This window comes from Bombyx mandarina, chromosome 04, assembly GCF_030267445.1.
Source record: "Bombyx mandarina strain Sakado chromosome 04, ASM3026744v2".
Classification (NCBI taxonomy): Eukaryota; Metazoa; Arthropoda; class Insecta; order Lepidoptera; family Bombycidae; genus Bombyx; species Bombyx mandarina.
This window is the reverse complement of record NC_143211.1, coordinates 9,125,766-9,146,262: the sequence shown is the minus strand read 5'-3', so window position 1 is coordinate 9,146,262 and position 20,497 is coordinate 9,125,766. Positions and strand designations below refer to the sequence as shown.

The window sequence follows — 20,497 nt, the reverse complement described above, 5'->3', positions numbered from 1 at the left end:
TATGCCTTGGAAATAAATTATCGATCATGAATTCATTTTTTAATGCCAGCCAGAAAAATCGTAAATGAACATGACTGTTTCCCGATGAAAATACTAAAAATCAAGTAGATTTTATCCTATCGAACAAACCAAAAAAGTTAAGGAAGTTAGATTTTCTCAATGCCTTAGGATTCAGATCAGACCATCGCCTCGTTAGAGCTACATACATGCTAAAAAAAGAAAAGAAAATCAGAACAACATTTAAATCACAACCCAAATCTGATTCAAAACTATCAATAGCAGATTTAAGATGTTTTCTTTTTTTCTTCTTGCAATGCTTGCAGATCTTACTAGCATATTGTGATCTTTTTCTTTTGGAGTTAGTTCTAGTTGGGTAAGAGAAATCGGAATCTAGTACGGATCCCTCAGTATCTATTCCAGAGTTAAAATCAATAGTTATTTCATTCAATCAAACATTAATACAAGCTAAGAAATTATAAGTATAACTTACCAAATCTACGAAGAAAATAATAATATGTGGATTAAATAGATACAAATATACTAAAATATTAACACTATATTACCCAACTGATCCAATTAACATCAAAAATTAATTTTAATTATAAAAAAACGACCAGCAAATCCGAAGTTTCCCGCGCTTTTTCCTGAATACTTTTAAAAACGCTTATTGTTTATGCCGGCCACTCACATGCGCGCAAATATTCGTACATTGTACGAATGTTTGCGCGCATGTGAAGGGCCGTCAAACATTCATTCGCAAACTTAGCGGCTGTGCAAATGGGTTCGGTACTCAATTTGCGAACCCGTTTGCGCTTCCTCCCACACTTGTTTACGAATGTCTCACGAATTTCTCCTCCTTTTTAATTCGCCAATAGAACATTGAAGAGAAAAATAGTTTTGAATTCTTTCCCAGACATCATTAACAGCCATGCTGTTTTTATGGGATTTCTTTTAATGAAGATACGCTACACAGTAGACGTCACGATCTATGAAAATAGCGAAACATCCGTTGCCTTCGCAATCCTGGGCGCAACTGGTCACACGAATGTGTAGGAGACTACGCGAAGGATCGCGGTTCGCGCGTTTTGATGTCTGTTAAAAAACCGACACAGCTTGGAAAACCACGAATGCAGCGAAACTTTGCACAATCATTTGCAAATGTCGTCCTACACTTACGGGTTTACGTATTCGTGCGAATGTGAGTGACTGGTATTAAACTAATATGGTTGGGAGTCTCGAATATATTAAGTGTATAATCACTATAATCTATGGTTGGGAGCTGGCAACACCGCTATACGAATTGGGTTTTCGTGTTTCTATTTTAGACAATTCTAGTTTATGTGTAAAAATAATATTATCTATGTTTTCATTATCGAACTCTTTTCATTGTGCCGTTAGTGAACCTTTATTTTGTAAATAAATTGTTTATATAAACATTTATAGTTCAGTGGATGCAAATCTTCTTTTTAAGTGTAACTATATCCGTAATCAATGCCCTACATTTTGATTAGAGGTAATTTGGCCTCTTACGGACACAAAAATCCTTGGCGCGTGTTAGTGTCTGGCTTGAAAGGTAAGTTGTTGACTGTTGACAATATTTCCAATAAGATGATAAGATAAAAGTTATGAACTGTTACTCCTTTCATGTTTAAGCAACATGCCCTTTTGTGTTGATTAGCTTTTATTCTTTCTTTTATCAATGAATTAAATGTTTTCGTAGCGGAAGATATAGAAGAACTCAAGAGATTTGCGTGCGGAGGGTACTGTGACAATTCCACAATAGTCTACTTACAACATCCCTGCGTTATACTGAGTGCTTTAGAAGTGAGTTATATAATAAAATTGATGACTCAACTTCTCTCCTTCACGGCAGTTTAGCCATACAACACTAATTAATTTACGTTACAGGTTTTGGGTTACAAAGTAGTTGCTTCTAGTTCAACAGCAGTTAAACAAGATTATAATGAGTATATGTGGACAATGAGAAAAGAGTTTTCTGAACCAGAACCTTCAATTATTGTTGAGCAAGACAACATCACCAATTTTAGTAAAGAAGCAATGCACTTGAGCAACTATCACTCAAATAAAGACGACGAAGTTTAAACATTTTACTTCAAAATAAAACTTGATTAAGGTATTCATAATATGGAATCAAAAGGCAGCCAGAATGTTTTGAGCAACTTGATAAATGCATCAATTGCACCAATAACTGAAGATGGTGTTGTTTACATTGCTATAAAAGGTTCTTTACATGCGAATGACAGTTCTGTATTTGGACTAGGTGAAGAAGAAATAAAAGCTCTTACAAAAAAGTACCCGGGATCCGGAGTAGTTGTTAATGGTGTCTCCATTAAAGCTAATGTACTTGATGCTATAAACTCTTTAGCTCAACTTGGGTACAAAGTAGTAACAACCACAGGAGATACAGAAATTACTTGGACAATGCAACGTGAACTGTGAACTTTACATACATTATCAGATATATTTTACTTAGTACTGTTAAAATAATTAACAATGTCACACAAAAACTGTGATCATAATAATTGTGCAGTTGTTAGTACTAATTCCTCAGTATGTCAAACATTGACAGAAATGGATTGGGAGAGGGGCTTGTGGTATGCAGGTAAATTTGAAAACTTTTTTCCACTTTAAAACTATTCCAATAAGTAAAATTTTCTCTATAGTGAAACTACCTCAAACCGATAACTGCAAGTGACAGATGACTTATTTGTGTAACATTTTTTGTTATTGATATTTATATATATGCCATAATATGGTTTGTAGTGATGTAGAGCTGTTGCTGAAAGCTACAATCTGTTTGGGCATGTTTAATCACAAAACAGCAAACACAATTGTAATTTTTATAGCAGATATACCAATAATTGCTTGGGTCACAATATTTACTGTGATAAAAAGTATTGTATAAGTTAATTCAGATTACATATTGAGGGGTCAAATGTAATCTGAGCTATTTGGGGCTATTTGGTTAAGCAACATTCATATCAACATTTGTCTTTGTAGTCACAGTTACCGCCTTTGTAGTTACTATTTGCATCAACAATTAAACGTTTTTAATTGAACTTAGATTAAGTTTACCCCATTCCAATTACTAAAGTGTTTTTTTTGTTTTTATATTTTTCCAAATTTTAACCTTTATGTAGTATAGTTAGATTCTTGTCATATAGTTTAAAAAATTTCGCTTTAACCACATAAATAGCCTTTCACCCCTCATTATTTCCTTTTTGCAAAGTTTCATCCACATCCATTCAGTAATATTTTGTGACTGAATAAATTTTCACTTTTAAAATGGCCAATAATTAGTCATTTCTTAAAAGAACCTCTGTAATACCACAGGTACAACTAAGCTGTTGCCTAAATATACACCTTAGTAAACAGAGCCCCTTCCAAAGCCACTCACTCCTTTCAAATCTAAATCAATACTGTGGTTCTGAGTAGTAAAGATGAATTGTAATCTAGTGAGACCTGTGCTAACCATTAGAGTTCTGATAATAGGATCATCTCAATCAATTCCCCTCCCCAGGGCATCAAACATTTGAGTTTATTTAAAATCAGTTTGTAATTGCTTCATAAATTAATTAACTTATTAATACATTTAGCATTTCATGGGGACAAAGACAGAGTTCAGTATTTGATTGACAAAGCAAACAATGCCAAAGAAATAGTCAATGCTCCTGACAATTCTGGCTACACAGCTTTACATTATGCTGCTCGCAGTGGACATTTGGACATCTGCAAAATATTGTTACAAAATGGGGCTAACATTAATGCAGTGACCCACGGAAAAGTGACATCTCTCCACAAAGCTGTAGCTGCAGGTATTTAGTGAAAATTTTTCTTCTTGGTTTTTTTCAGTTGGGTACCATGGGCAAGTTAGTGGGTTTTTATCAAATTTGTTGTGCCATATCTACAGGAATTGAAGCCCAATAAAGACGTCGTGACCTACGGGATAAGACAGGCGCTGCATTTGTATGTATCGATGCAACTGTGCCGGTGAACAATACCAAAGGGCAATTACCAATTGTATGATGAAATGCGTACTTAAATGTTCAAGATTGACTTTCACATTTACGACTTACGTAGGTAGGAGTGGGTATCACCATCCTGCCTATTTCTGTCATGAGGTAGTAATGCGTTTCGGTTTGAAGGGTAAAGCAGCCTTTGTACTGAAAACTGAGACTTGGAACTCAGGTTTCAATGTGGTTACCTTGCTAGTAGTGTTTATGGGCTCCAGTGACCACTTAACACCAGGTAAAAACAATATATGTACACAAGTAAAAAGTAAAATTATTTTAGTAAGCTAATAGTTAATCACGAATACACAATTTACAGCTGGCAACTTGTAAACACCCTTCAGCCGGTTTTATACAAGACCGAGTTTGGCATAAGCAGTTTTATTTTATTTGATATGTATGAAGGGTAACTAGTGAATCTGCACTAGTACTAGTCTTTTGCAGCAACATGGCATGATTTTTAATGAACTAAACTATGGATTTCATTGAACGTTTTCATCATTGCAGACACTAACTATATTATGTATGATGTTAAATTACATTTTATTGGTGAGAGGGAAACTGCCTATTTCTTATACAGTGAGTTCACAAAATATTAGCTACATACAAAAGCAACATTTATTTATGCTTTACTTTACTTCCATTATTGTATTCCTGTTTCGGCTTCAAGAACAAATTCTCCACTCTGTATCATTAAAGTGAAGATTTCTATAAATGTTTAACTATTCTTAGTATTAAATTTAGATGAATATAATGTAAACTGCCTGTTAACAGTATGTAATGGTACTGTTAAGAGTAATAAATAATTTTGAATTGCCAATACAACTATCATAATTTCTAAAATGGCATATTTATGTTAATTTTATACTATTGTATTATATTTTAGGTGAAGTGTTTGTAGTGAAATACTTAATACAATCTGGTGCGAAAATAGACTTGCAAGATAATGATGGCCAAACAGTTCTTCACAAGGCAGTTGAAAATAATAAATTGGACCTGATACCCATACTGCTTGATGCTTGCCCTGATCTCAAATTAATAAAAAACAATAAAGGACATTATGCTACTGAATTTATTTCATGAAAAAATCAAAATGAAAATTTGTAAGACCATCTAGACAAACTCTAATATTAGAGTCGTCTATTATCAAAGGCGGCAATCTGTACATTTGGACAAAAATTTTTTATTGATATGTCAATACAGATTTATTTGAATATAATCGTCTCCTTCAAAGAATACGGTTCAAAACCTGCATTAAATAAAGGTAAATAGTTAACCTGTTATTTATCTAAGATGTCGTTCCGAAGAGTTTTGTGACTGCCAATGGAATACAAAGTCAATAATTCGTTTTTCTGATTTACCAATCATTGTCCAAAAGTCAGATTGCCGCCTTTGATAATAGTCGACTCATTAGTCATTTAATTTTAAATAATATACATAGTTTAAATAAACTGTGATTTATGCTATGTTCATAAATAATAATATTGAGTACTATCACTTCTATTACTTAGATGTGTATCTTGTTTTGCATTTCAATTTTATGCTATGTTAAATAATATTCTATTTTATTTTAGAAATTAATAAATAAATTAATTTATGATTTTTATAAACTTGTTAGTGCATTCATTTGCGAACTTTGTTATTATGATTAAAAAAAATCTGCATATTTATGTATAATATTTTTTTAAATAAATAAAACTATTTGTGAATGTATATTAACTTTCTTAAATTATTTATTATAATTACTTAATAGGTTAGCTTTAAAACTTACATAATAATTACATATTTCGCTCTTTTGAACTTAAATGTCTTTAAAAGAAATATTTAATCTAAATGTCATATCATTTTTATAACATGTATTGAATTTAATTAGAACTTTTATCTTAATAGTACTAGTATACTTTTTAAATTCACAAGCATCCCCAACGATGATAAAAAACCTCAATAACGTAATCAAGTGTATCATAACAAACTGATTCAATTATTTCGAATATATATTATTTAATACTATGTATCACTAAGACTATGTTTACCCCATGAATGAGTTTAAATTATCATGTAGACACATTTGAGATCACACAAAAAATATTTTTTAATCACATACACTTTTGTAATATTTTAAATAAATTTAATACATACTATTAATTCCCGTACATTTTTATTTCTCGGTATTTTTTATTCCCGTCACTCCTTTTTATAATTTAAAAATCGATTAAGGCCTTCAGATTAGGTTTCTCATTCCTATTTATTTGTTTCCCTTTATATCTCTGAATACCCTTATTGATTTGTGCAAACATTTTAGTGCCCAATTTAATTAGAGTATACTTCTATTCCTTCAACAATATTGGTTAAAATATCCCAGATATCATACGTATTCTACATCAGTATTTTTCATAAACAACAATACAATATAAAAGTTGGGCCATAAATACTCTTACAATAAAAAAAAAAGAATATTATTACTGGCGTAGAGTTAAAGTTTGAATGCAGTTGGAAAAGTGTTCAAATGATGCAAAGCGATGCGCGGGCGGTGGGGATATTTTGGTGTTCCGGTAAATTTAGAAAAGAGCCTGAATCGGAGAATATAAAAATCATGACTCACCTGATCTCAAACTCCTCATCCACTTCAACGGTAGGTTTACTGAATGATTTTTATGCCGGCGAACGGAAGGCGAGCACTTTACAATAATGCGACAGCCATGGATGCGAATTTAAATTCCATATTGCGCGTATAGAAGCGGGAAATCGAGTATAAAGTTCCAAATTTAAAATTATATTTTTAGTGGCCCTTTCCACACATTCAACGAAGATTCGTGGGATTCCAAAGACGTCGGCGATAAGTGTGTGAACTCTAAATTCAAAACTATTAAAGGCAAAAAGGCGCTCATTCAATAAATTTCCAATTCTATTTGGAACCGGTCACATAAATTTTCATTGTTTTCCCATTTTAGTGATATTTTTTATTAAATATTCTTGTAACATTAACAAGTGGGGCAACGCAGAGAACAGAAATACACAAATGATAGCTTTACACAAAGAAGTTCCGGAGTACAATGAAATTTTGAAAACTTTCTATTTGCTTGATATTATTCGAATGTTTGTATATCGAGCTATTGATAGGTTCAGAGACTACAAAAGGAAGATCTTCCATCGACCAGGTATTTTTGCTGGTAGGCAGACAGTCCTGTTGTTGTTAAGTACTCGTACATAGGCAAACATATCTTGAAAACGAGGTTAGCTCATTTCAGGTTTTTGTCAAATATCTTCTATCGCATGATAGCTACCGCTATAATTATACCCTTGTAATAAACTCCCCGTCAAGTGTTTACCAGAGTCCATAGACTACACGATGTGAAGTTATGTGGCACCAACTTTGAGACTAGAAGCCGAAGTATCGATGTATAGTGACTGTCTCACTCTTTAAACCCAAACCGTTCCTCCCGTACATCCAACATACACCTGGTACTAATTTACCGAATTCGATTATTAATAACGATATCATGTTACTTCTTCATTGTGAAAGGCGTTATTGAATAAATTTATTTATCTATATACCTACATATTAAAATTGGTGCCTGTCAGAGAATTTCAACAGCAACACAGTTATATCATTCGATAAGAAAACATTAGGCGACTTCCCCTGTAATTATTGGAAGACGGTCGTTTACGCGAACCTAAATTATGTACTTTGTCGAATACAAATTAATTGAGAGTTTTTCAACTCTGTAACAAAATTTACCGATGGATATTGAAACTCCCGATGATCCTGGTAGAAACGATTATTTGCAATGAAACTATCTATATATTCCACGTAGAGCTACACGACAAAGCACGAAATGTGTCTGGAAACTACACCTCCGACTCGGCTCATGCTGCAGTCAACTACTGTCAACATTCTAGAAACACGTCCTAACGGATACATCAGACCCAACAACCCTTGCGTTAGACGCCTTCAGCTCTAACGCTAAGAGGGACCCCCGGTAACCGTAGTCGTCGAACTCGGCAAAGAGTTCGATGTGCAACCTCACCTAAACATCAGCCTGAGTTTCTCGCCGGATCTTCTCAGTGGATCGCCTTCTTCCATCACTGCTCTTGTTAGGCTTCTATTATCAACGCCCCCAGATTTGAGCTCCGAGAGCTCACTTACTCATTAGGTTACGCTGGCATAGCCTCTCAAGCCTACCAGCTCAGGTAGGGAAAAAAAACTTTCATCCCAAAAATAAATAAAAAGCATTAAATAATATCCCCCCTTACTACATACGTACTTAACTAGATAAATTACATATTAAGGATTAAGTCAATGAAGTACTTTGATAGCATTCGAATGGCAATTCGAACATCATCGCCAGTTTGCACTGTCAATTTCACAGCCACAGCAAAAAGCCATTAAAATGAAAAAAACGGTTCAATGTAACATATCGATCTATTTTATTACATTGTAGCATTTAAGAAAATGTATTTCAAATATAATGAAATCACTAATTACATTACGATAAAAGTTCAGAAACGTTCAACGTATTTTTTTATATTTAATGTAAGTTCTGTTTGAGATAGCTTGGCTCATTTAGTCTTTGCCAGACTATATACTTACAACATTCCTTCCAAAATGCACACTCGATTTTAGTCTACATTTAATATTTCATACTACTTATTCGAGCCCCTCGTCTTCCATCATGAGGAACCTTTTTAAACCAAGTGCACACTCGATTTTAGTTTACATTTAATATTTCATACTACTTATTCGAGCCCCTCGTCTTCCATCATGAGGAACCTTTTTAAACCACGGGGTAAGGGTAACGTTGCCACAAAACGAAATAATTTATTACTTTTACACATACGCCTTATTGTTATCCTACAATAATCTGATAATGTCAAGGGCTGTTTACAAGTCTGTTGTACCCAATTTGTAGTACATGTTGATTTAGTAGTAATACTAGGATCTTGAGGTATCACGTAATGCCCCGCCTTGAGCAGCATCCGCGCTAAAACGTGCGTCTCTCTCCTGCTAGCTATTGACAAATTGTCCAAACCGCATGAATGTAAGTCACACGTATTAACATCGGCTCCATACCGAATCAACAAAATTGCGGCATGATCTCTGAAAACAAAAAAATATATAATATAAAAGTATACTCCAAAACCAATACATGTTAATGAGGGTGCTGCTAATGGACAAATTATCAGAAATACACTTGAATTTTTCACTTACTTTTGTAGCAAAAGAGCTCTGTTTAAAGCTGTGTCGCCTATTAATGTAATAGCGTTCATATCTATATTATAATCCAATAAACATTTCAATAGAACTTCAAAATGTTCAGGTGATTCCACGCTTTCAACTGCTATATGTAATGCATTAGCACCCGTGATATTGTTGCAAGAGTTTACATTAGCACCTAAAAAAATACATTTATTTAAAGATTGACCAAAATACCACAAGCGCAATTCTATTCGAATGTTTTAATTAAAAAAAAGACGAGCTTTATAATTTTAACATAACAGCAACGTAAAAGACTCAGGTACTTGTAAGCTTGTAAGTAGTAAGTAACAAACAATATTGGAAAAAAAAATATGTCTCCTGCCGTAACGACCGCAGTGAGTTACATAACATAGCAAATGCTCTCGTCTATGTAAATCAGTAACTAAATTTTAAATATTTTCTCAGGCCGTCTTTGTTTTTATTTTAAACAAGATTATATTTGTTGGTTAAAATCTTATTTTACCTATTAGATATCATATTAACTTATTGTTGCTGGCGCTGCAATGAGGTTTTGTCATTGTTAATGTAAGAAAGATACCGAGCTTGTGGTTTTCAGGCATTTAGCAAGTCGCAGCAAAGCATGACAGAGATTTATTAATCTATTTAAAGATATTTCAATGTTCCTTTGTATGTTCTTAGTTAACTGTGAGTTTTAAGCCGTTCATCAGTTGTCATAAAATTATCAAAAGACGATATAATTTTCGATATAAACATAACCGGGTTTCACTAGTAATTCAAGATACCTTTCTCAAGCAATAACCTAGCAACTGAAGGCTGCGATAATCTTGCCGCCAAAAGTAGGGGTGTGTCCCCATTGTCATTGTGTAGATTTATACCTCCACCGATTTTAGTTAGCATCTTAACTATAGGTTCCTGAAATGTGAAGTATGTTGCATCAGCTAACTATATATTTTAATACGATAAGCACACTATTAATGACTTATATTTACCTGTCTTTGTATAATTGCATTATGCAAAAGTCTATGCGAGTGTGTGATGCGAGCGCCTGCTAATAGTAAAATTTCGACAACCGTCGTGTATCTTTGCCATACTGCTTCACATAGGGGTGTATAACCTTAAATGAGCGATTTTTTATTTGTTACTTAACAATTAATAATTAGAAATGAATAAATTTCAGAAAAAATGCCTAATCATTGCCTTTAAAAAAAATATGAGTTAGTTTGATGATTTTGTTTTTTATATGGATGAAGGATTGCTCGTGGCCCAGGGGCCTTTGCAGTTTCGTCAGGACAGGTGGGCGAGCCAGGAGGGGACGAGATATTGTGAATGGAGGGATATTTTTCGTCATCTGTTATTTTTCAAGATCGACAGTGTACTGATCGACAGTCCCCAAGAATAATGTCGTAGGTATATATCACAGCAAAATTTCTGTGTTGAAAGAAAAAACGAAGGTTTTAATAGCATATACTCTCGGGAATTATTGTTTATTTATTTACATGTGTCTTTTTTTATTTTACTGCGGATTAAAATAATATAGCAATCTCACATGCAACTTCATTTTTCCGTTTTTGTGTCATGGTAATAATATTCATACGATCATGCGGCATACTTCTAGGGTTTGTTTCATGACTATTGATTTTGAGTACACACTAGAACCAAGACTGTTCGTCCTATCTTTTTAAAAGCGAGTTTAAGCTTAAAGTTTCTTTATTCTATAATTGAGTTTTTTAGGCCTTCGAAGTCAGATAAACATTCGGCTTACCTAATGGTGGGTGATTATCGTCCTTAGTGGAGATCGACAATGTTACCAGCAAGGCCATGTCTACTCCGATCTTATAAAGCGCGAAAATGTGGCCATATAGCTCTTATGTGTTCAATTCAAATATGATATAGAATAAGTTTTGTTTTAAATGGGCTCGATGGGCTGATGTTCTTAGAAACCGTTATTATTTGATATTTAAAAATAGAAAATGTCCAATAGTACAATAATGAAAAAATCATCACATACCATGAATTTCTTCACCATTAACATTGGCTCCGCTATGAATTAGGTATTTGACAACATCACAGTGGCCCCTTCCTGCTGCTAGATATAATGCAGTTCTTTCAGCTGTGTCTCTTGCTTCTAAAAGTGCTCCATTACTGACTAATAATTTAACCTGTAACATATGAAAATGGAATAAGGATCAATTTTCAAAACTGTATTTAATTAATGGTTGGACAATTACTGAAAACGAAAAATGTACATATTTCAATACAAATGTAGTAGATATAAATTTTATCAACAAAACGCGCAAAGATGTCATCTAGCGTTAATGACGTCACAACCGTCCGCAATACGCTCTGTTAATGCCATTAGATCAGGGGTTCCCAAACTTATTTTGTCTACTACCCACATCGAAAAATTATTTTTTAGCGCGCCCATTTTTTCACCTACTTATAAGCCACTATAGCAAAAGCTCAGTTGGTGTCTAAGAATCCACCTAGATGAAATCACAAATCGCCTCCCAAGCCCCCCTCTACACAACGCCCCCATTTTTTTTGGGTCTCTTACGCCCTTTGGGCTGCAGCGCCGACAAGGGGCGTCATCGCCCACTTTGGGAAAGGCTGCATTAGATAGAATAAATAAGTCTAAGTAATGTATAAGTAATTGTCATTGTCAGACAACTGCTTTGTCATGTGTTTAAAAGTTTTTCAGGTGTTTTAGTTTACCTAATGCCTACATAATATTATAGCTTTTTATGCATTGTGTTTTCAGCTATAGATGAAGCCATGTATCATACAAATCACCTGATGTAAGTGGTAACCAGAGCCCAACAGCATCTCAGTATGTAATGGTACTCCAAAATACCACTTTAAAGGTTTTATTTCTACTAGAGGTCCCGCAGTAGTCGAAATTCGACAATAATTAATTGGAATTGTAAGTTTATACACTATTATGATTCTATTTTATACTTCTATAGGCACAAATTTCGCCAAGACTACACTATAAAAATATTATTAAAGGCAAACAATATTTAATCTATTCTCAATTTGACAACAGACGCCAAGAACAAAAGTTTGACAATAAATAGTATGCATGCGTGTGTGCGTCAAATACATGGTATGCAGTGTGTGTAATGTTTTCTTTATTGATTTAATGCATCTTTTATGCATTATTTTAAATAAATATTACCATTGCGCACTTCTTCTCTATATTCTCTATAAGTGTGGAAAATTTCATACTTCTCCGTCCGCGCAATTTTCGTAAAAAGGGATACAAAGTTTTTGCTTCACGTATTAATATATAGATTACACATGCCCTTAATGTGTACAAATGTAATTAGAAAAGAAACTAAATGAAACGAAACGTAATGAAAACGTACGAGAAACATTACATTTGAAATACGCATCCAAACTGGCTATTTTAATGAAAGATAAATTTTCAATCAAATTGCACCACATGAAAATTTAGGTTTGATAGACTGGAAGTGTTTAGTTTATGGCCACAACAGAAGTTTAATCATTAATTTTCTAAATGAATTTACTATGTAGAAGCAATTTTTTCTTGAGGTTTCAAATATTTAGTGAATTACTATAACTTGACTTACAATATCTAAAAATCCTCTTGAAGATGCAAAGTGTAATGGAGTCATTTTTTCGTGAGTTTTGTAGTTTACATTACTTCCAGCAGCAATAAGTAGTCTCACAATTTCTATATGATTCTTAACAACTGCGACATGTAAAGGTGTCAGGCCATCACTTGCTGTAACATCTATTTTACATCCTAAAATAGGTTATTAATAAATACAATTTACATATGACTCAATGTTAAATTTGACATTGTTCGAAACAAAATGTAGTAAATAAAAATATATATTAAACATATAAATTAATAATAATAAATAAATATTTTGATACATTCTTTTATGCCAAATAACTTCACTAACCAGCTTCTATTAAAAGCTTTGCAGTATCAATATGTCCCTGTTCTGAAGCATAATGTAGGGCAGTTCTCATAAAGGCATCTTGCTGGTCTATGCCATTAGTTACTTTTGAAGCTGATGCTATTGCAGCCCCTGTGGATTCTAATATTGCTGCATACCACCTAAAAAAATAAACTTATTATTAGTTAAAAAAATTTTTTATTATGTGATTAATCACTAATATAGTATTTTAAAGCAGATTTAATGAGTGTTCCAGGGCACGTGGAGTGGCACTACAGATTCACAATTGTATGATACTACTTACTCTATTAATTAATAAATAAAAAGTAAAATCACAAATTATGTCTAACATTACACAGATAATACTGGAAAAAAAGGAATATGTCCAGTTACCCATGCACAGTGTGCACTTTTGACCCAGGAACATCACACATACCTCACATATGAGATTGTGGTTTTGCAATTATATGTTGTACACTACTAAGTGTTTCCATAATTTACCTGCCTGTAAACCAAAGTTTACAATATTGATGGCATGGGATTATTCACTCATCAAAAATACTTGCTCATCTACCAGCTTCAGATAAAATAAAAAATAAGAATTGCGTACATAATTGTGAAATAAGTACACACTTATACATTGATGACCATGTTTCATCTTCACTGGTAGTTGGAGCAGTATTGCCTATATCTTCATCCCACTCCAAGTCTGCTTGAGGTGAAGGAGTCATAGATGATGAGCTTTTCGGAGATTTCAAACTAGGAACGCGTGTTTCATCACTACTACTTCCGTCGTTGTGTATAAACACAAAATATCCTTTATTTTTTTCAATTTGTCCAGTGTGAGATAAATCTAATTTTTCACATTTTCCTACACAATAATCTTTGATTTTTTTCTCATTAATGTTTTTAAATTTCACAACTGTTTCACTTATTTGTCCATCATGTTTGAACTTTCTTTTATGGCATTTTAACGTCCTTTTTCTTGAAGGTGCTTGGTTATTCTTACTTTGTGGTGTTTTGCTGGCTGTTAAGAGGAGTTTAATTACGTTAACATTTCCTGTGTTAGCAGCTTCGCCTAAGCATGTCTTTCCACGACTTGCTGTCTTATTTGGATTAGCCCCTGCATTTAAATGAAAACAAGTAATTAATATAGTACACATAGGTATGTAATTTATTCGTATAATTTGTAGCTGTCGATATTCAATGCACAAGCTTTAAGCTACTGATCAATAAACTTCACGGTTGCTTTCGTTTTTAATCGAGTTACAAAATTCTAATATCTTGAGATACTTAAATACCTTTTGATAATAAGTGCGAGATTGAGACCTGATCTTCAAGAAGGATAGCTTGAAATAAAGCTTCTTCTAAAGAATTTTCCATTTTCTTATAAGGAACACGAAATCTTGCTTTAATTTCCTTTTTTATTTTTATATTAGACTGTAATAACGTAGGTATTTAATTACTTTATTGAACTTTATTCGGATTTATTCCCTACCCCTACGACAGTACATACGGACATACTCATAGATTATACACTTAATATATTTGAGGACATACTCTCTCGAATATATTGAGTGTATAATCTATGGACATACGACCTTCGCTAGAAGTAATAGTGTTCTGTGCATACGACTGACTAGCAGTGTGACCATCTCTTAGCTACAGATCCTGCCATAATTTAGTTGAAAACCTGCCTAATCCTGCCAAAGTCTGTGGTAAAAATGCCTAATTAATGCCAACTTTATTAACCGTTGTAATAAACCAAGAAAAGTATAAATACAGGAGTTTTTGGCGAGAACTTAAAGCGGACTTTGTGCTATGCAGCTTTATCTTGTAACAATCTGCAAAATTACTCTAAAATGAACAATATTTGAAGTATATTGATGGTTTTTGAGTTATGTGTTTAACTAAGAAATGTAAGCGTCGAAATGTTAACGACTTGTCACAAGAACTCCGTTGCACGGCGTCGGTTGATAGCCTACAGTTCAGCTGAGCTGTACGTAGACTTTGAAAATGAAGAAACTATAATATAATATGTATATGATCGAAAGACTTGCCATGTATGTGTGTTCATAATTAAATTAAAATGATAAAAGTAAAAACACACATAATATAAACTATATTTTTATTAAATTAAAATTAATCTTTTCAATTAGCGTCATATTCTTCATTTTTTTCATCTTTATATATTTTTTTTATTCAGTCTACTTAACATATCTTCGGTTATTTTAAATGCAATGCAATCGTCATGCTCACCAAAACCTTGTTTAACATGCAAGATAGACACTGCATGTTTGTTTATAAATCTGTTGCGCGTTTTCGTTTTAATGAAATACATATTGTGATATGGCTTGTATATGGTAAAAAAATAAATATATTACATTCTATTTATTAAACTTACCGAAGACCGCCTATTTCTGCCGTGAAGCAGTAATGCGTTTCGGTTTGAAGGGTGGGGCCGTTGTAACTATACTGAGATCTTAGAACTTATATCTCAAGGCGGGTGGCGCATTTATGTTGTAGATGTCCATGGGCTCGAGTAACCACTTAACACCAGGTGGGCTGTGAGCTCGTCCACCCATCTGAGCAATAAAAAAAAATCATCTTTAGCTTTGGCGATCCACAATAAAAGTAAAGGATCTTGTTCCCATTCCACTCTATACGCCCTTTCATATTTTCGCTTTATCACCACCAGCAATAATAATAAGTATCGCCCAAGAAATATCACTAACAAGATATTACCACCTTAAAATTTAAATCGAATCTATCTATAAACATGTACAATGACTGATTAAATTGAAATATAAACCGTAAATTCGTGTTTATGAATACCCGTTTCAAGATTATCAACTTTCTAAACAAAGTTTTAAAGTTGTTAATTGAATGTGATACGAACACAGTACAGGGTATGGGGAAATCCCCTACATGCTCACGAAGTATCTTCAGGGTTGTCTTTTTTTACATTTTATTGTGTTGCCATAAGGAAATTTATTTTCTTTACACCGGTCACTCACATGCGCACGAATACGCAAACCCACAAGTGTAGGACGACATTTGCGAATGATTATGCAAAGTTTTCGCTGCATTCGTCGTTTTCCAAGCTGTGTCGGTTTTTTAACAGACATCAAAGCGCGCGAACCTCGAACCTTCGCGTAGTCTCCCACACATTCGCTTGCCCAGTTGCGCCGACGATTGCGAAGGTAACGGACGTATACTATACGCCATTTTCATAATTCGTGACGTCTACCGTGTAGCGTATCTTCATCAAAAGAAATCCCATAAAAACAGCATGGCTGTTAATGATGTCTGGGAAAGAATTAAAAACTCTTTTTCTCTTCAATGTTCTATTGAGGAATTAAAAAGGAGGAGAAATTCGTGAGACATTCGTAAACAAGTGTAGGAGGAAGCGCAAACGGGTTCGCAAGTTGAGTATGCGAACCCATTTTCACAGCCGCTAGGTTTGTGAATGAATTTTTGACGGCCCTTCACATGCGCGCAAACATTCGTACAATGTACGAATATTTGCGCGCATGTCAGTGGCTGGCATTATCCCAATACTGCCAAAAAACTGCCAGAAGCTAAAATAAGAGTCCAATCCTCCAAAATAACAGGATCCTGCCATATGGTCACACTGCTGACTTGATCCAAATGCTATAGGTACCCTAAATTGGGGTGATTAGGGATTGAGAGGTGAATGAGGAAAAAAACAGGAAAATCTTTGGACACTCAATATTAGTTTTATAGGCGTTGCAAAATCTTCCATTTTTTGTAGTTTAATAGTAGAATGTTGAAAGTTCACAAAATAACTCTGAATATGCATGATAAAAGCTGCTAACTTTTAAGAAATTGCATAACTTCTTGTGGTGGTAATTATTTTAGTGCTATTCACTTTGCTCTCGTCAACGGCGGATTTAGGGGGGGGGGGGGGGTGTCATGGGGTCATGACTCCCCCTGAGCTGGTTCCAGATAGACCACTAATTGAATTATTTATGTATAGGTTAGGGAAAAATTTCTTCGCGTTTTTTAAGAAAATTCACAACATTTTTTAATATAGTTTATTCACATTTAACTGCAGTATGTAGGTACCATTTTGTTCGATAGCTTTTTGCCATCTTGTAGGTAGGGACATGATCCCATTGTTATAGACATTTTGGGGCTTCTGATCAAAATACCGCGACAATTGGTTTTGGCAGTCCTCTCGTGATGTTAACCTGACACTGCCTAAAGAACTCTAGAGAAAAAGACCGAAACAGGTGGAAATCTGAAGATGCAAGGTCAGGACTATACGGCGGATGCATTAACACCTCCCAGTCAAGCTCTCAAAATTTTTGCTGAGTGACTAAAAATGTGCGAGGTCTAGCGTTATCATGATGGAAAACCACACCCCTTCTGTTGATTAATTCCGGCCGCTTTCTCTCAACTTCTTGATTTAATCTCATCAGTTGTTCGCAGTAGAGTTCAGAATCGATGGTCCTGCTTGGTGGTAACAACTTGTGGCGTTTAAGTACGCACCTTTTTATGATGCGTAAGCCGGAATGCACGAGAGGTAGGAAACAGAATATAGTCTGTGACACGAGATTTCTTTACCGCCGAAAATTTAATACGTAAAAATAATTTATAATGTGTTTAATAACTAATATAATAAAATTACTTAGAATTGTTTATGCCGCTACAAGAATACAATTTCTATTGTTCCAACTGTGGTGTTAATTACATAAAACACGACCTTACGGCGAAATAAAGAAGGGACTCTATATGAACTCCCTCAACCTTTTAATGAATAATGCCCTTCCAATCTCACCACACACACAGCATCACCTTGTTGCGAGTTAACCTGGGTTTCGCCACACTCTGTGAAGCCTGACCGGCCTTCGACCACGACCTATTTCGCACGTTCTTGTCGTACGTGATCCACTTTTCATCACCAGTTATCAGCTTCTTCAAAAATCGTTCGGTTTCATTACGTCGTAATAAAGAATCACAAATGAGTACACGGTTCATTAAGTTTATTTCAGTGAGCTCATAAGGTACCCAAATATCGAGCTTTTTTGTGTACCCAGTTTTTTTCAAATGCCCCAAGACGTGTTTTGTGGTCAATTCCCAGTTCTTCAGCTACATCGTAACTACTGATATGTCGGTCTTGCTCCACTTTTTCAAAATTGGCATCCATTTTATCCGTAATAGGGCGACTAGAGCGACATTGTCCGATTGCGCTGAACTAATTTTAAATGATGAAATAGATGTTTTTTCTAATTGTGTCACCATTTACAGGAAAAGTCTGTCGCGGATCATTTGCAAGTAAATACAAATTAATCATAAGTAATTAAATTTAATCAAGTTTTAGTTATAATTTTTTTTTTTTGTTGTTAATGCACTGTCGATTGCACTTGAGATGACATCTGTTATGTACTTTTGTCAGTTTTTCAAGGTTTTTTATTGATGATCACTTTGTTGATGCAACTAAATAAATAAATTAATTAAAAACAAGTAGTGCCGACCCTAGCAAAATTCTCTATTAAACACTAATTTCGTCCGTATTAACCGCAATTCCCGGGTGAATAAAATAAAAAAATAATACACCTCTTTTTGCTTTTTTTTGCTTAAACTGAAATGCAAGTTGCAGAGTTTTAATTTGGATAACAAAGATACCCCGAAGACTCAATCATTTTGATCCTGATATAGCATTTTAAACATCCTCCCCCCACTTTGAAGAAATATTAATATATTTTATTATGTATTACTTAGACATTTTTGTCCACCTTGAGATTTCATTGTTCTTGTTACATGTCTGTGCAAAACCGACTTACTTATGTTAAATTCCTTAGCTATTTCAACTAAAGATTTATTCCTAATTTCATAGGCTTCTATTACTGTTTTTAATATTAAGGGATCATATCTCTGCACTCTTTGATACGTACACGCGAAGCATATCTGAAAATAGAAAACAACACGTAACTGATAGCATAAATATTTGCCAAACAATAAATTAACACTACATTGATAACTTTGAATAAAAGTTCTAGACAAAAACATCATGAATAAACCAGATTCTTACCCGCTTAATTGCCCCGTAGACTACCAGTCTGCGAAATTCTGCACCTTATTATGCCCCGTAGACCACAAGTCTACTAGATTTAGGACCATTAAATTGCCCGTGTGGACTAGTGGTCTACAAGCCCTCTTGACTTGACCTTCCTCTAGTTTTATGAATATTATCCGTCTTGCTCGTTCATTAGTGTGTTTATATATATCTTTCCTGCTTCTTTGATAAATTTCCAACCAAATAAAACCAATAGACCGTATTCCAGTCCTGGAAAAAATTATAAAAAAACAAAGTTGAAGTCAGTGTGACCAGATTTAGCAGAATTCTGCGGTTTTAGCAGAATTAGACCCCCAATTTAAGGTTTAGCAGATTGTGTTGCAGATTTGAAAATAAGGAATTTTTCGGCTGAATCTCATAAAAACTTCGCAGAATTGTAGCAGGATTTGACATCTAACTGTGTTTCACATTTATTCATTCGGGTAGTTGCGCTAAAAATATTTGAGGAATTTTACCTTTGTTAAAACAATGTCAGGTTTTTCTTCCAACACTGCCAGCACTCAAGCACATTTTAGGGGAATCCCCGTTAAATGTTTAGCTTTGAAGTTCTGTGTAGTGTTCAATGAATACTGTTGACATATTTCCTAAATAGTCGTCGACCATCGTCTCTCAGTTGTGTAATACTCGTAATTTGCAATTTTTTGATCCACAAAACGGTGTATATAAAGTTGACCAGAACTGTTTCTAAATTTCCGAATTTGGTTAAAAAATCTAACATACAAGCAATTGACTCCGAATATCAAGAGGTTAAATTAGACAAAACAGTGGCCAAACTGTTAGAATCTGGAGGGAGTTCTAATCCCACACCTATGAGTTTGAACACAGAAATGTTTTGGGTCACATTAAAATTTAAATGACGAAGGCTGATAGAACTAAGAAGTATCTGCACTTGGTTGATTTTGCAAAGTTCACGATGATTTTGGCTATGTCTAATACAGCTTGTGAGAGCCTATTTTCTCAAATAAGCAACATAAAAAAGACTTGCGGAACAAATATAAAAATGAACATATTGCTGCAATTCTACATGTCAAACAGGCAGTTAAAGAGCAAGGTGGATGCGTTAATTTTACGCCATCTTAAAATATGGCAAAGGCAGCACAAAGCTCGACAGTTCTATATAAAACATGGACGCCACAATAATTGAAGTTATAATTGGTTAATAAATATTTGAAATTGCCTTTTTTTGTTCTTTTAAATTGTCATAAAAATGAGTTGACCT

The 20,497-nt window shown here is 34.1% G+C and overlaps 4 protein-coding genes and 1 long non-coding RNA gene across 6 annotated transcripts; 3 read left to right on the top strand and 2 right to left on the bottom strand.

Moving 5' to 3' along the window:
• The first annotated feature begins 1,270 nt into the window (after positions 1-1,270).
• LOC114252758 (uncharacterized) lies at positions 1,271-2,103 on the top strand. Its single transcript, XM_028187382.2, has 3 exons — positions 1,271-1,573; positions 1,721-1,824; positions 1,909-2,103. The coding sequence occupies exons 1-3, from the start codon at positions 1,492-1,494 to the stop codon at positions 2,101-2,103; spliced, it is 381 nt and encodes a 126-aa protein (XP_028043183.1). The 5' UTR covers positions 1,271-1,491.
• Positions 2,104-2,145: 42 nt separating this feature from the next.
• On the top strand, positions 2,146-2,460 carry LOC114252759 (uncharacterized). Its single transcript, XM_028187383.2, has one exon. The coding sequence runs from the start codon at positions 2,146-2,148 to the stop codon at positions 2,458-2,460; it is 315 nt and encodes a 104-aa protein (XP_028043184.2).
• Positions 2,461-2,481: 21 nt separating this feature from the next.
• Positions 2,482-6,176, top strand: LOC114252757 (ankyrin repeat domain-containing protein 39). Its single transcript, XM_028187381.2, has 3 exons — positions 2,482-2,623; positions 3,618-3,836; positions 4,918-6,176. Exons 1-3 carry the CDS (start codon positions 2,515-2,517, stop codon positions 5,112-5,114), a joined length of 525 nt encoding a protein of 174 aa, XP_028043182.2. The 5' UTR covers positions 2,482-2,514; the 3' UTR covers positions 5,115-6,176.
• Positions 6,177-8,435: 2,259 nt separating this feature from the next.
• LOC114252756 (uncharacterized) lies at positions 8,436-14,802 on the bottom strand. 2 transcript variants are annotated; one of them, XM_089740309.1, is made up of 10 exons: positions 14,477-14,802; positions 13,809-14,298; positions 13,179-13,336; positions 12,840-13,015; positions 11,258-11,408; positions 10,239-10,363; positions 10,032-10,161; positions 9,241-9,424; positions 8,803-9,129; positions 8,436-8,713 (listed from the first exon to the last, which is right to left on the bottom strand). In XM_089740309.1, the coding sequence occupies exons 1-10, from the start codon at positions 14,556-14,558 to the stop codon at positions 8,680-8,682; spliced, it is 1,857 nt and encodes a 618-aa protein (XP_089596435.1). In that variant the 5' UTR covers positions 14,559-14,802; the 3' UTR covers positions 8,436-8,679. The 2 variants fall into 2 exon arrangements, with proteins under 2 accessions (XP_089596435.1, XP_028043178.2); XM_028187377.2 differs by having other exon boundaries at positions 8,436-9,129.
• A 4,124-nt stretch (positions 14,803-18,926) lies between these two features.
• On the bottom strand, positions 18,927-19,509 carry LOC149503122 (uncharacterized). The gene is made up of 2 exons (XR_016325795.1): positions 19,234-19,509; positions 18,927-19,109 (listed from the first exon to the last, which is right to left on the bottom strand). It is a non-coding gene; the product is annotated as an uncharacterized LOC149503122 (long non-coding RNA).
• Between the last annotated feature and the right edge of the window lie 988 nt (positions 19,510-20,497).